Source organism: Mauremys mutica, chromosome 12 (genome assembly GCF_020497125.1).
Source record: "Mauremys mutica isolate MM-2020 ecotype Southern chromosome 12, ASM2049712v1, whole genome shotgun sequence".
Classification (NCBI taxonomy): domain Eukaryota; kingdom Metazoa; phylum Chordata; order Testudines; family Geoemydidae; genus Mauremys; species Mauremys mutica.
In genome coordinates this window covers 67,462,765-67,479,114 of record NC_059083.1, presented here as the reverse complement: position 1 = coordinate 67,479,114, position 16,350 = coordinate 67,462,765, and the positions used below count along the sequence as shown (strand labels likewise).

Genomic DNA, 16,350 nt, shown 5'->3' with positions numbered 1-16,350 from the left:
CGGTCCAGTTGCCTGATCTTTAAATCACACTACAAACAAAGCTGACAATCTCGGCAGTAACCAGGGCAAAACGGTCAAAGAGACTTTCTAGAAGGTAAAATACTCCAGGTCCAGGTGGGCTGAGGAGCGGGTTTGTGGGGATCAGCACATGTCCCTACTTGTAACCATTTGGTAAACGGAGGATTTAAATCCAGTACCTTTTGGCAATACCACTGTAAAATTAATGTACACATGCAGATTAAAGCCCACTAAGCCTTTTTCCCCCTGATCTGAATCTTTCCATTTCACAGAGCTGTGTCACAGACTTCTAGAAAGAGACTCAACATATACAGCAGAAGTTTGCAATTTTTTCCACTATAAAACAAATGCCATTATAATCTCCAAACTCTCTATAGTCCTTATCCTATAGCACAAGGTTCACTACTCACATAGCAGTGACTGGCTTACCAATGAAAGAGAAACACTGCCCGGCTCTAAAAGGAACACTCTCCAATCGCCAGTGACTAATCTATGTCGTCTGCACCTTATGGACTTTAGTGCAGTGATGGGAAAATCCTTAGAGATCTAAAAGAATCCCTCAGGGGGAACCGAGATACTATGAACACTTCTCTTAGCACATCAAAGTTGCATTACGGAGGCAGACAAACCTATATATGCAGCATGTACTCTCCTCCAGGACCAAGGATTTCAGCCTGAGGAGATAAGTATTTACAGAGCTCACACATCGTGCCTCTCCATTAAGAATGTCTCCATCTGGAGACACATGAGCATAACAGAAACCACTCTGTAGTATTTCATCTGTCATCTAAAAACTTCCTCTGTGATGCACTTTAAAAAGGCAAAGGCAGACAGGATCGAGTGTTTTCACATGTTTATAAATCCGATAAATACAAGTATAACACCAGCCCACCAGAATGGGGCAGGGAAGGAAGCCTGGAGGGGACCGGGAAAGCGCTGACTTGCAGACGGGAGCATACCAGATAGTCAGTGGTTCATGCTGATGTGTCAAACAGCTTCTCAATCATCTCGCCCACCTGGTCGACTCGATATTTGATGTACTTCTCTGGGTTCTTGGTGAAGGGCACATTGCCATACCTGCCGAGGGCAAACAAAACAACCCTGGTGTGACACAGCAGATACTGCACAAAGCCACGATGCCTGGGACTTCCCTTTTCACTACCATCAGATGCTGCTCTGCTTCTGCCCCCCTCCCAGTGAAACAACATTCCAGCTCCCACATCTTCTGTTTGAGAGCGGGAGGGACACTTGGGTAGAGCTCTTCACGGCCAGAATACCATTCTAGCAGGGTTGGTTCAAATGGGTATTCCTGGGTTTCCATTGATATCAAGAGATTTCTCAGCGGAGCCCAGCTTTGCATAGCTAGGACATGGCCACCAGTTGTCTTGCATTTAGAAGCCATTCATGAATGCCATAATCTAACTAACTGAGAAGAATCATATCAACCTACCTCAGCTTGCAGAATCTCAAGGGCATATTATACAGAGCTGAGGATGGCTTTGGAAAGCCAGACTGCAGCAAACTGCCTCAGTTTTGGTCTGCTCTCGGCCCAAGAGAACTCAGCATATCCCCAGAAGAACCAGGACAGAGGACACTGCTCCTGTAGAAGAGTTGTCACCTGTGTAAGAAGGCACTGTAGGTCTCTTTCACAATGTTTTTTTGGGCCTTGCGGATTTTGTCCCTCTGCTCCATGTCAGGGATGGCCCAGGCCTTCTGGATTTTACACAGCTCCTCCAGGCCATCATTGAAACCCTTTCCATTAAAACAGGAGAAAACGGTTAGAGACACATCTGTGTCCAAGTTTCACATGGCGCACTGGGCCAGGGAAGCACAGCTCAGGGTTAACATTGAGCCAGGGAAAGTTCTCCTGCCCCCCAAAGGCTTCTTACCTTAAAACGCTCCTTTATCATCTGCCTCTCCTTATCCTTGAGCTGTGAGGAGAGAAGAAGAGATGTTATTTCCCCCTCCCAGTATAAATGTCATCACTGCTGCTCACTCTCTAAATTCTTGTTTATCTTATGGGAATGCTCAGATCAGCGCTGAGCCCCAAGCATTTCCAGGAAGCACATTATCTGCAGGATCCCACTCCATTAACAGACATGAGCTCTCCACCTGGACTGACCAGCCTTCAGGAGAAAAAAAACCAAAGGATTTATTCTGAAAGGCTCTTACAATCCCACCACTCACGTGGTGCCATCTTTATTATTGTTCACTGGCTCCCTCTCCCCACACCAACTCTCTTGTGGAAGTTTGTCTTACATGCTTTAGCTAGGACTCAGGAACGGGAACATGGTGGGGAGGAGAGAATCCCACTTTCAATGAATGTCACTTATCTAAAGATTATTTAACTAGGGAAATTTGGAGCCAGGACAGGTATTACTGTGCATGTAGACCAGCTTTTGTGCTAGGCTCTGAGGAGTTTTACAAGGTGAAGTAGTATCATCTGCCTCAGTTTAAGAGAGAGACATTGAGGGTACGTCTACACTACGGGACTATTCCGAATTTGCATAAACCGGTTTTGTAAAACAGATTTTATAAAATCGAGTGCGCGCGGCCACACTAAACACATTAAATCGGTGGTGTGCGTCCATGGTCCGAGGCTAGCGTCGATTTCTGGAGCGTTGCACTGTGGGTAGCTATTCCCTAGCTATCCCATAGTTCCCGCAGCCTCCCCCGCCCCTTGGAACTTCCGGGTTGAGATCCCAGTGCCTGAAGGGCAAAAATCATTGTCGCGGGTGGTTCTGGGTAAATGTCGTCAGTCACTCCTTCGTCTGGGAAAGCAACGGCAGACAAGCATTTCGCGCCTTTTTTTCCCCTGGATTGCCCTGGCAGATGCCATAGCATGGCAATCATGGAGCTTTTTTTGCCGTTTGTGACTCTCACCGTATGTGTTACTAGATGCCGCTCACACAGGCGATTCAGCAGCGCTAACACAGAAGCATGCTTTTGCTTTTGCATGACAGCAGAGATGGTTACTAGCCATATTGCACCATCCAAACCCCTTCCATAAATTGGAACTGAGGATGATCATGGCTACCAGTCCTTTTGTACCATTTGCTGCTAGTGCCCCTGGTCAATCAGCCAGGGGCGCAAAAGCCAAGAGTGGTTACTAGCCATATTGTACCTTCCATCGTTTTGTACCATTGGCTGCTGTCATAAGTGCCCCTGGCCGATCAGCCAGGGGCGCAAAAGCAAAAATTGGGAATGACTCCCTGAGTCAATCCCTCCTTTTTGGTATCTAAAAATAGAATCAGTGCTGCCTAATATAGGCAAGTGTGCTAGAGAACCACCTGCTCTGTGTCAGAGCCCGCAGAAATTATTATCTGTATGCTATTCACAGGGGGTGCTCCTGTAACAACCCCACCTGTTGATTCCGTTCTTCCCCCAGCCTTTCTTGGCTACCGTAGCATTGTCCCCCCACTTGTGTGATGAATTAATAAAGAATGCAGGAATAAGACACACTGACTTGTTAGTGAGAAATGAGTGGAAGGCAGCCTCCAGCTGCTATGATAGTCCAGACAGGACATTAAGCAGTGTGTAGGAGAGAAGCCCAGCATCCCACTGCTAGTCCAGGGGCAACTGAATCTTTTCTTTACACATGAAGGGTGGGGGCTGATGGAGCTCAGCCCCCTGTTGCTATGATGAGGATGGGTTACCAGCCATATTGCACCATCCATCCACCAGAAAAAATTAGGGCCAATAGGCTGATGACGAGGACGGTTTACCAGTCCCTTTTGTACCATCAGCTGAGGCTGATGATGAGGATGGATTTCCATCATTTTGCACGATCAGCTTATGCTGATGATGAGGATGGATTTCCATCTGTTTGGACCATCAGCCGCCCATGACGGGGGGGGAGCAAGGATGTTGGTGTTGAGTGCTGCACTATCGCGTCTATCTGAAGCATACAGAAAAGATAGCGTGACATGTAAAAGAGTCAGATGATTGTTTTAACTTTCGCTTCTGGGGTGGGTGGGGGGTGGGTGAGTAGATGGCCAAGCTATGCCCTGACCCGCGGGCACTGTGTTTGACCCTAGAAGCATTTGGAGCTCAGCCAAGAATGCAAATAATTTTAGGAGGCTGCAGGAACTGTGGGATAGCTTCAGTCCTCCAGTCCATGCGCATCCATTTGATTCTTTGGCTTTCCGTTACGCTTGTCACGCTGCAGTGCGCTGAGTCCCTGCTATGGCGTCTGTCTGGAGATTTTTAAAAAAGGATTCTGAATTTCATCTTCTGTAACGGAGCGCTGATAGAACGGATTTGCCTGCCCTTACAGCGATCACATCCGCATGGTCCATGCGGGAGCTCTTTTTTTTATTTTGATTTCGGACTGCATCGCCACCCGTGCTGATCGGAGCTCCACGCTGGGCAAACAGGAAATATTCAAAAGTTCGCGGGGCTTTTCCTGTTTACCTGACCACTGCATCCGAGTTCAGAATGATGTCCAGAGCGGTCACTGGTGCACTGTGGGATAGCTCCCGGAGGCCAATACCGTCGATCAGCGTCCACACTAACCCTAATCCGATATGTTAATACCGATACTAGCGTTACTCCTCTCGTTAGGGAGGAGTACAGAAACCGGTTTAAAGAGCCATTAAAATCGATATAAGGTGCCTCCTAGTGTGGACGGTTTTGGCGTTAAATCGGTTTTACGCTCCTAAAACCGATTTAAACGCCTAGTGTAGACCAGGCCTGTGGCACCAAGCGGTGAAGGGATTTGACTACGGTCACACAGTAAATCTGTGACAGGAGAAAATGACCCCAAGCCTGATTCCCAGTGTACTCTCCACAATGTAACTCTGCCTTCCTGTAGTATTACTGCTTTCCGGAGAAGTTCTCCCTGGATTTAAAAAATATATATCTATGTATAGCAGATAAAGCTTTGTCTGATTTCCATTATCTGAAATTTATCTATCACCTCACCTTGACTCCTGATTGAAAAACAGGCAAGTTTCTCTCCGAGATGTATTCTGTTACTTTTAACCAGCTGCAATTGACATGAGAGGGGATGCATTATAGACATAAGAACATACAAACAGACATTCTGGGTCAAACCAATGGTCCATCTAGCCCAGTATCCTGTGTTCCAACAGTGGCCAATGCGCCAGGTGCCTCAGAGGGAACGAACAGGCAATCACTGAGTGATCTACCCCCAGCTTCTGGCAAACAGAGGCTAGGGACACCCAGAGCATGGGGTTGCATCCCTGCCCATCGTGGCTAATAGCCATTGATGCATCTATCCTCCATGAATTTATCTAGTTCTTTTTTGAGCCCTGTTATAGTTTTGGCCTTCATAACATCCCCGAGCAATGAGTTCCGCAGGCTGACTGTGCAGCATGTGAAGAAGTGCTTCCTTTTTTTTGTTTGTTTTAAACTTGCTGTCTATTCATTTCATTGAGCGACCCCTGGTACTTGGGCTATGAGAACGAGTAAGCAACACTTCCTTATTCACTTTCTCCACATCAGTTAAGATTTTATAGACCTGTATCATATGCCATTTTAGTCATCTCTTTTCCAAGCTGCAAAGTCCCAGTCTCTTTAATCTCTCCTCACGTGGAGCTGTTCCACACTCCAAATAATTTTTGTTGCCCTTCTCTTTACCTTTCCAATTTTAAGATATTTTTTGAAATGAGGTGACCAGATCTGCATGCAGTATTCAAAATGTGAAAATACCATGGATTTATATAGAGGCATTATAATATTTTCTGTCTTATTAGCTATCCCTTATCATCTATAGGCAGAGTTATCCAGCAAGGAATCTCACAGAAAGCTAGTACATACTCTCCTTAGGGCTAGAAAGTGGCAGTTTCCACATGACATATCCAGATGTCTTTCCATGATGAACACGTCCCATACTACGTTAAACTTTCAAATCATGTTTGTGGTTCCCTTTTATACTGTTCTCTCCCACCACGCAGTTAGGACTGGACATTAAGGTCTATGCAGAAAGTAGACGGTCTCTCAAGCCATAATGAGGGCTACGAAAAGAGAAAAGACGGTGCCTCCTGACCTGCGCTGGTAGGTCTGGATCTGTTGCTCAATGAGCTCCCTGTAAGACCTCTCTACTGTTTTCTGAGTCACGGCCACCAACTGGATTAGCTCAGACCTGGTAGAAGGAGAGAAGAGCTTATCAAACACCCACAAACCAGCTCATCTCCTGCCAACCCGCTGTTGCTAATTGGGTGGTGGGGTTTCAAACCTTCATTAGCAAGGCCCCTTGGCCCTTTTTAAATTAACAATCCCCCATTTTGGAGTGACAGCAGTCAGAACGCACAAGCCAGGACACAGAAATTGCTCCAAGCTGGATGCTTTCCAGTGCTGGATTCTTACTGCAGAGAAGATGAAAGAATCTGAGGCACTCAAAGGCCTGTCTGCTGCTCTTCTTTTCCTCTCTTTTCTGCAATGTAAGAAAGACTTCAAAGGGCAGTTTCAAAGGGGGGAAAATACCAGAGAAGACAAACCAGTGAGGAAAGGCATTCAACATATTGGAGTTAAAAAAAGAAGTGGGGGGAGAGGAGAAATCACACTCCCAACCTAAAGCCCCCCCAGCAGTGAAATTCGGTCTGTCTGGAATGCACAGGGATTTGTCCAGAGATGCACTTACTTTTCAAGGGATTTAAGGATGTAATTGTAGTTGTTGTGCAGGAAGATGGCACTCAAAGCTGGGTCCTCATAAACCTTGGATTTACTGAGAAGGTTTAGTTGCAAGTTGCCCAAGACTTTGCCTTAATGAGAAAAACACATTAATAGAGGACAAAGGGTTTTTAAACAAGACGGCGGAAGATGATGCCCACAAATGCCTCGTTATTACAGAAGATAACACACAGGGCTCAATTTGCAAAATCTTTAGGTGCACAATTGAGCATACATCTACTACATGCAAATCTGCTTAATAATTTGTGCACATAATCATAACCGTGCACACAAATTAGGCGTGCAATTTGGTGCATTTTGCATATCTATCTTGTCTGATGTTCCAGCACACAATTCCTACTATTCATGCAACCACTGCCTTCAAGCAGCAGCTGAGAGCTCCACAAGAGTTGTACCCCTGCTGCACCATTTCCTACAGTGGCATCTCCACATATTGCGTGCCATCACGGATTCCATTAGCGGCAGAGGACCAAATTTGGCCCTCACATCAGCAGCCACTGCTCCCATTGAAGTCAATGAGTGTTCCATCTGCTCATGCCAGGGCTAAATTTGGCCCAGGAGCTCTCTTCTGACATCAACCAAGTTTAATGCTGACATGCCCCATCGGAGTGGCTGCTGCATGGTGAATTCAGTAATAGTCTGGCTCTTCGGTCCCAGGCCAGAATTACCAGTCAAATAACTTTATCAGCCCTAGCTGCGCCACCCATCGGAAGAGTCCAAACACTGCACCGGAGAACATGCCTCGCGGAGCACCAGCAGGGGCGTGGAGAAAGGAGAAAGGAATTGAAGGACAGCTGTGCATGGTACTCACAGATGTAGGTGCTGAGCAGTCGTCTGCTAAATTCAGAACTGTAGCTGCTAGCTGAACTGCTGGTCTCTGTAAGGAAAAGAACCTTAACCCAGTTAACATGCCACCCACGGTGCCTGGTTTGGTTAGTCTGCCTCTACTGAAAGAAGCCATTTTATTGTTGCTATGGAATTACAATGCCAGACTCAAGTTGTCAATGAAAATTACTCTCCCTCCTCAACCCAGATACGCATCAGATTATTCAGAACAAGAAGGGACAGACTGCACTCAGTTTGACCCCAGTATTTGCACCAACTGCTAGAAAGCCATGGTACAGGACAGACTTATTCCTTCTTCACTATCCTTTTAAGATTAAGAGAATAGGAACTTAGATATAGAAGACACCCTATTAATCAGAAATTGAGCAACTGAACGTAATAAAAGCTCTTTTTTTAGCACTAGATGTTCTCAACCAAGGAACAGAGAAGTTATTTTTGTTAATAGCAAGCACTTATTGTACCGTACCTGGCCCCCCCCCCCCCCCCCCCCCCCCCCCCCCCCCCCCCCCCCCCCCCCCCCCCCCCCCCCCCCCCCCCCCCCCCCGCTGATAATAGTTTGCCTGGGCTCTGCACAAAGGCTGTTCAAGTACCATACCCCACCCACACAGGTGATGGGTTTGGCTTGTGTAAATTCTATCGCCTGCCCATGCAAATGTTTTAAAAGCATACACACAAATATTCTTCTGTGGGCCACACGGTCAGGAAACGTAGTGCGTGAGCAGAATCCAACAGAGGCCACTGTCGGAAAACTTGGCCCATAGAATTATGCATGGCTGTAAGCCAGACCAAGTTTGCTTGAAAGGTTGGGAGCCTTTTGAGTTTGTTACAAAATCCCAAACTGCTTTTGGAGCTTGGTCTGGTGGCGCCACCAGTGAAGCAAAGAGGGTCTGTGCTGCCGTGAGGAGTCTGGACAGTTGTCAAAAAAAGAGCTGGGTCCGCACAGGACAGTATGACAGACCAACTGGGCCAACTCCCCCTGGAGAAGCCTGTCCCCATCAGCATAACAGAGAGAATTCAGTGCAATGATACAGACTTTATCCCATTTTAACTAACATGGCATCCTCCCTGCAAATTAGCAGCTACAGCTACATGTTCACCGTAATACAACACTGACTCCCCTCTCCCACGGAGTCAGGGAGCATCTGGGTTATTTATTTTTTAAAAGACAACTGCTTTTTAATCATTAGCTATCGACAGAAATAGTCAAAGGTGATAACACAGGTCGAGTGGGTGACGTACACACTCTGCTTACCTCTGGGATCTAAAGGAATATTGTATGTGTCCCCAAGAACTACAAAGTTTAAGGCAGAGCAGAGAGAAAAGGGGAGGGAGGAGAGAAAGAAATGCAAAGTGCAAAAAGACAGGTTAGAGACCACCATCCCTTCAAGAAGAACAAAGCAGATATTAACACAGAGCGGCCACAGAGCTAAAGGTAGAGCAGGCAGGAGTCACTCCTTCAAAACCACAGAAATGGGGCTGGAGATTAAGGAGGAAATGTATATTTTGCACTAGCGCAAGGCAGGATGTAATGTAACACTGTCGTCACTCAGAGGATAAAAACTATAACCATGGGCCTGACCAAACTCCAATTAAAGTCACTTATTTCAGGGGGATTGGTCCCCCAAGCAAACTGGGTACTGCTGAATAGACCTGAGTGGCTCTGGCCCCTTCCCTTAGTGCAAACTACATACTCTTTCTAGGATATAAGTGGCACCTCTGGAGGAGACAGTCTGCCTGGATATTGTTCACTGCAGGCAGAGCTGGTGTTGGTGTTCACCACACTTATTTGTTCTCGGGTGAAAACGTTTGTGTTTGAGTGAAACATTTCATCAGAGCAAAGGCCAGCCAATCACTTCAGAGAGAATTAAGAGGGTGGTCACTCTGCACCGGCAGGGTTAGGTACCCTGTGCTGGGCTAGCCTACCTAAGGCAGCAGGGCTAATTTCTTTGATTCAATGATAGAATTCCCTCGTATTGCTGGTGCTGCATGAGAACACTATGGGCAAAGGGAGGGGAGTGCTTCTGACACTGGGATCTTGGAGGAGAGAGGATGGGCTATAATACTTCGGTCACGATTTAGCTCACAGGCAATTCTGAGGCATCAGATGCAAAGCTGAGTTATCAGATCTGGAAGCCTGCAAAGGTCTGTAATTATTCTGACCTGTCATTTTACTGAATAAACTCACTGAAGCAGCATTTTTTCCTGCTGACTTCCACCACCATCTTTCTACACCTGATGGGACAATTAATTATATTTAAAAATTGAATGAGCTTCAGTCTGATGGTTTCCCAGGCATTTCAGTATATGAACCACACTAAAGGCCATTTCTGTATTTCTCCTACTACAATTGTCTTCCCTGTGACACAGCTGCACTTTCCCTTCCTTTAGTAAATAACATGAACCTCACCTTTTAGGAAACATACAAGAAAATTGAATTTGCACCATCTCTTTGGTCAATGAAAGAGTTAACTCCACAGATGTCTTTCGCCATGCATATAGTTTAGCAGGGAAAGACAGCAGGTGTTAGAGTGGAGGAGGACATGGTGGTATGCTGAGGAGATAGATGCGGAGATGGGTTAGCCACTGATGTGAATATTCTGACTGCTGTTAATGAGAGATGACTGCATGAGGGGGCATAATGTGAACATGGCAGGTAAAATGCGATTCCTCATAGTCAAACCTCATTACCAGGAACTCAGCTGGAACAACTAATGTTCTATTATTCACTCTAGAGATTAGATCTAAACTGATCTGCCTTGCCTAATCTTTATAGGACAGGCCATTTGTTAGCCATCTTACTCTATCTCACTTCATAGCTAGAGAGTAAAGGTTATCCAGCTGTGCATGACGGCAGCACATCTGGAAGGCAAAAAGGGAATCAACTGCAGATCCCCTTGAGATCTCCAGGCAGCCATCTTTTTGTCATGACAGATCACACAATAAGACAACCTACTGGCAGAGGGGAAGCTGGCATGCTAATGAGAGTTCTTGTTAAGGAGGTTTAACCTTAAGGAAAATGGCTCAGACATTGTGGGAAAGTCACCCCTGCGGCCAGGGAGTCCCATGCATGTACCTTGGGATGCCAGCATGGCGCCTGCCGTCTCCTGGAAATCCAGCAACTGCTGCAGGAAGAGAATGGCCTTCAAGGGAGAGGGGAATAGAGAGGAAAAGTCAAACGTAATTCACATTGGGTTTCTTATCCTCCATTATTAAACACAACAAAGATGCCCTCGCCCACATAGCATCAGCCACAAACCTGCAAGAAACAACAGTACAGTCATTTAAAGTGGCATTTATCGGATCTCAAAGCACTTTATAAACCTACACCAGTACCAACTGTACAAAGATCACCTGAAATGCAGTCATCTCCAGGGTGGAAGACAGCACCTGTTTAACAGTACACAGCTACACCACAGTTTAGGACTGGAAGTGAAGAGGAAGAGCGTATTTAATAGTAAGTGAAGGGGGAATTTTGGCACAAGGATGTAGCTACAGCTGGAGTTTGGCCAAGCCACTGAAGTTAACCTTCCTTTCCAAGAATTACCATTTGATAATTAACATGTAAAAGAGGTCAGGGAGTTTGTTTCACGGCATCTCTAGCAGCAGCACAGAGCCCTCTAACCCCACGCTGGGACACTGGTTCTGTAAAGGCCGCCAGGGAAGAGCACTACCTACTGGATCACCAACATTATATCCTGCAGTTCTGTTTTTCCTGGAAGTCCCCCATCCACAGACTGACAGTTACCACCCTGCTTAGCAATAAAAAGAGGCATTTTCCAGGCTGTTGGCTAAGTATGTGTTACATCTGTGCAGTGTCCAAGTACTGCATCTTATGTTCAGCTCCCCCAGGTTTGATGGGACACATAGAAACCTTTAATTGCAGCCCCCAGGCCCTCACATCCCATACACTATCCTAATGCCCTGGGGAAGAAACCAATGCAGGAATCTGGAAACCATGAAACCTAATCTCTTAATGGAAGCCAAGTAATTCCTCTACTGATATCAAAGGCATCCTATTTTAAACACTTTCAATTCCCCTGCTGCTCCTGTTGAAACAGAGATACTGGTCTCTGGGGGACTGATGTTAGCAGGAAGAGAGGAGTGGATTTTACAAAGGGATGTTTCAAATCATTGCCACATACATTGCTGGTGAGTTCATGAACTGTCCCGTCTTTCGGCATGTTATACTCCTTGTCCGGATCATTCTTACAAGGGAAGAGAGAAAGATACAGATAAAATGGTTAATGAAAGTGAAAAAACCAAACATTGCTCTTCAGGCAAGTTTATTGACAAGGTTGTTTTTCCAAGCTTCCTCAATACTGTCCTCACCCTAATGCTCACAACCCCATCTACTGGTGACCAAAGGCTACAACTTCAAAGCAGTCCATAGCAAACGCAGAAAAAAGACAGCTTAAAAGCACAATCTGCTTGGACCGAAACATATGGATTCATTAAAGACTATCTTATGGTCATCATAAGTTCAGTTCACCAATATTAACGGATTGATTTAGTGAGAACTCTCCCTTTAGCTGGAGACAGTTTCAAAATTTGAGGCACGTAAATTTAACTCATTTTCTTCTTTAAAGTTAAAAAACTCAGATCATTTTCAAAATGTATGTGCAGTCTTGGCTCTCCCTGTTATATGATTTGCAGTACTGTGCATTAGGGACATTAAACAGAGAACTGCATTACATGCAGCCTTAATTATAAATACATTTTAAAACAAGGGATAGAAAAGTCTATTCCTCCTTGCTCTAACAAGTCAGCACTCTGCATTTCTTTTGCAAATGATACCTAAAGGCAATGAAGATATGCAGCTCCTGCATTACTGTAGATGTTGGTAAGGTTGCCATCTCGCAGAAGAAACAGGAAGCTGAACTCAGTCATTGTTCATTAACATAATATTTCCACAGTTCAGCCTGGTGACTCTCTTAGGTTACTGAAGAAGAGACCAGTGGAGCGGAAGTTACCTTAATGTTGTCTGCAAAGTCCTCCAGCGCTTTTGCACCTGTGGTTTCCATGGAGGTGATCAGCCCTGGAAGCTTGTTCTTTGTGCTGGCTGCAGTGCCCTGGAATGACCCAGTGCATGGCGTAAGATGTCTCAGTGAAGATGGCTGTCACTACCTCCCCTTTCACCCACCATCTGACCTTCCCATCATTCCTCAGGGCATCTCTCAGTCCCAATTCCCTTAGCGGTGGGACTTCGCTGGGAGATTGTCATCAGAAATGCCACTGATTGGTTCAGCTGTTAGCAGAGGGGAAAGTCCCAAATGACCCTAGAGCTGAATCCCCATTTTATAAGTTATTTATTTCCCCTCTTGAAATACTTGCAGCCATGAGGCTGCACATTGTGGCCACCAATCTCCAACTATGCAGGAACTGGCGGGGGGGGTCCTTTGAAAAAAAGAGTGACTCTTTGCTCAAACTGACCAGCAGGAGGGAGGGGGCAATCAAACAGCTGAACCCAATGCAATGATAAGGAGCCTCACCAAAGCTGGACATAGTGCTTGGCGCCTGGAGAGCCTTTTTGCAGCCAAGTGGCACATTGGAGTTTTTAAACCCATTTATAGCAGTTACAAGTGAGCTTAATCCACCAACCTCTGACCTAAAAGAACCTCTATTTAACACCATCATCTGCTAGGCCCCTCCTCAGAACAACTAGCCTTTCAGATGACATGAGAAGACTTCCTTAAGAGCACATTCTTAACTAGATTCAATGGTACTGAAGATTAATGACCTCAGGTGTGGTCCAAGAACCTAGACATAGCCCGTCACCTAGAATCTGAGCTCCAAATTACTACTTTAACTGGCAAGAACTGTTACTAAGTGATGCACAATTCTCCTTTCAACAGGGAGAGGGGAAACTGCCTCTGCATCATTCCCAGTCTTTGCTGGCTCAGGGAACGAGACACTGGGACTCCAAGCTGGGTCTACTGCATGTTAGTGAGTGGCACAACCACATGGCTAGTTGGGTTCTGTTCTAGGATTTTTAATATTTTTGGCTATTGTAAAAGTCACTTAAGAAACACTACAGACAAAGTTGCAGGACCTTTTATTTATTTTTATTTACCTTCTCCTGTCACCGCTTACCTGCAAGACTTGATCGAACTCTGGCTTTGTCTGCTTCAGGTGTCTGAGGATGGGGAAGATGGTGAGCACAGCTGAATAGTCATGCCGAATGATGGCCTTCCGCGCTGCCGAGACAATGTTATCCCCCTCTATCATCAGGTTATCCAGAGACTCCTACAAGACAACCACCAGAAACAGGAGGATGTGTCTTCCACTCAGGAAGCACTAGATGAATGGAGGGAAGTAGGCAGGGAACGGTTTTGCAACCCCAACAATACAAATCAAACCAAGATATTGAGCTTAAGGGACCTGAATGAGGGAGTCGAAGGTCTTCTTCTGGTGGTGCTCTGGGATGATTTCTGTCAGGAGCTGGTACTCACTCTGGGCCAGTTTCACAAAGGCGCTAACACAGTGAATGTACGCATCAATCTCGATGTCCAACATGTCATCCCTCCCTGTGGGAACAGCACAAGTTTATGAGAGCCAGGACTGTACTGATCCCTCCAGGGCCATATTGACCCCACCAATGACATTTCTCATTCCAAGACCCTGGTTTACACACAGATCTTTGGGTTTCCTCTGGAGCAGACAGTTCAGGTACTGCACATGATTTTAAAGTGAAAATGTGACCAGACTGAGCACAGATCCCAAGACTGTGCCACAGATTCTGCCCCATAAGATTTGCTCCTGAAAGTTGCACACACCCAGTAATGAGTGTGCATGGAGGTCTCAAGCTATGGAAAATGGGGCGCAGGGGTGCCACTTGTTCTCTCCAGCACCACAACAAAGCTCGTATTGGAGAGATTTGCTACCAGGACTGCAGGCTTGTGACTACATTTATTAGGGATAGGAACAAGCTGTTCCAAGACTGGGAAGGCATGAGAGGGCTGAAGTGAATTATTCAACACCTCCTCTGCTTTTATTTTTAGTTAGTTTAAATGGTTTCCACCCCTCACGCTGATGAACTACTGCCATTCTGAATCAGCATTTCTGGGAACGCAACGCTTCCCTGGAAGACATCTGCTCCCCACGGAGAGCAGCTCAGTACTAGATTGCAGGAGGACATTTAAATCCTGTGCTCCTGGAATGTCAGAGTGGTTATGCATGAGATTTGCCACATGGGACTGGATGTGCACACAGGCCAGCCAGGAACTCTTAAATCATCTGCTATTTGAGGAGTCTACCTGTAACTGCTACACAGCAAGAAAACTGGGGAGGGGTTGGCTTCTGCCAGACACTATATACAGCTCCTTTCCTACCCAACATCTGCACCTTGTTATAGAAATACAGTCACACCATCATACTGATGGAAGTCCCTTAGGTCAGCCTGTAACAGGGATGCTCAAAGTCTGGCACAAACATGACACACAATTCTAAAATTGTGGTCTACAGACGAGAAAGGACCAAAATGGAGTATTGCATGCTAGGAACTGTAGTCTGTTGGCTCCTTCTTAGTACTGAGGACGCCGGTAGCTGCAATCTGTTCCATTTTCTTTGAGACAGGAACAGCTCTCCAGACTGCTGATAATCTTTGATTGGGCAAAGTTTGGGCCCTCCTGCTTTAGAGAGTAGGGCATGCATGCCTAGCAGGAACAAGATCTCTTGAACGGACAAGAGCAAAAGCTTTATAACCAGAGATGGCCCCTGCTCCACGACTGCCCACGTGGAAGGAAAGTCACTGACTAAGAGACTCTGCGAAACATGCTGAAAAGAAGGGACATTAGCCAGCTTGTTGTTACGCCGCGGTACTTACCAGCAGCTGGCCCATGCTTGTCGTTCAGGGTATCGGAAAGGTGCTTAACTCGTAAATCATGCTCATGACCTAGTGAGATGTCAGCCGGCACAAACAGAATGCTCAGTTTATCCAGGGTGGGTACAGCATGGATGCTCACGCAGGCCGGAAGCCACTTCAAGCTTTGGTTATTCCGTCTGTCAGAAATCTATACACACATGCTGTCCTGGAAAGCCCACCCACGTCCCCTCTCTGGGCACCATAGCAGGAGTAGCCCTTTGAAGCCTGATGGGAAGTGTGAACCAGACATGCTATTTGCCAAGCCCAAGATGCCATTCACACCTCTCGGCACAAGCTCTACCTGGGCCAGTGGGCATGGGGAATCCAATCTGTACATCGGCTGTTAAGAGCCAGAACTCAGACAGTATTTGGGAAGTGTTTTTGAAAGGGTAATTGTAGTTCCTGAGGTCCCCTTTACAGTTGCGTGAACTAAAATATAGGTGAAAAATATCTATATGCAGATGAAGTTGCAATCATTTCCTTCAAGCTGATCTCTTTATCTTTACAGGAATCGAAAGATCCCAAAGATATTTTAAAGCAAGTGATCTCTCTGCTTGCCCATCTTGTTCAAGTCCCCAAGCAGACAGCAGAGCCAGGGATGACATTTCAGGATGCAGGGGCAAACTTGCTTGTTGCTGCCTTTTGTGCATACCTCTGTGAGAAGGAGGAGGAGGACGGCAAATTGAATTTTGGGCCGGTGCTGGTCTGACACATTCTTATCAGGGTTGGAAGGGCCACTACCAATCTGAAGCCTTCTTAAAGTTCAGGCAAAGTGAAACAAAGACAGAAACACCAAGGAGGATGTCACTAAGGCAGAGCAGAGCTTCCCTTAGCCAGCCAACTGTATAACGGATCGACTTTTCCAAGATCAGCTGGCCCGTGACATTACAGAGGCAGCTGAAGAATGGCTTGCTACCCTGGTTTAATGCTCCATTCCTTTATCTTCTACCATGTTTTGAGTCCTACACAAA

General features: G+C 46.1%; 1 protein-coding gene across 7 annotated transcripts in view; it reads right to left on the bottom strand.

The window, feature by feature from the left end:
• Window positions 1–854: 854 nt before the first annotated feature.
• Window positions 855–16,350, bottom strand: part of EXOC7 (exocyst complex component 7) — a 33,273-nt gene continuing 17,777 nt past the window's right edge. For 4 of the 7 annotated variants that reach the window (XM_044982213.1, XM_044982215.1, XM_044982218.1 and 1 more), the window contains 13 exons: window positions 15,341–15,409; window positions 13,897–14,042; window positions 13,609–13,761; window positions 12,489–12,587; window positions 11,661–11,723; window positions 10,592–10,658; window positions 7,484–7,549; window positions 6,623–6,743; window positions 6,029–6,124; window positions 4,942–5,005; window positions 1,908–1,949; window positions 1,637–1,770; window positions 855–1,095 (listed from right to left, as the gene is read on the bottom strand). In XM_044982213.1, coding sequence (XP_044838148.1) covers window positions 993–1,095; window positions 1,637–1,770; window positions 1,908–1,949; window positions 4,942–5,005; window positions 6,029–6,124; window positions 6,623–6,743; window positions 7,484–7,549; window positions 10,592–10,658; window positions 11,661–11,723; window positions 12,489–12,587; window positions 13,609–13,761; window positions 13,897–14,042; window positions 15,341–15,409 — 1,223 coding nt within the window. In that variant the 3' untranslated portion in view covers window positions 855–992. The remainder of the gene's footprint in view (window positions 1,096–1,636; window positions 1,771–1,907; window positions 1,950–4,941; window positions 5,006–6,028; window positions 6,125–6,622; window positions 6,744–7,483; window positions 7,550–10,591; window positions 10,659–11,660; window positions 11,724–12,488; window positions 12,588–13,608; window positions 13,762–13,896; window positions 14,043–15,340; window positions 15,410–16,350) is intronic. The other 3 variants (XM_044982216.1, XM_044982217.1, XM_044982220.1) reach the window with 1 other exon arrangement.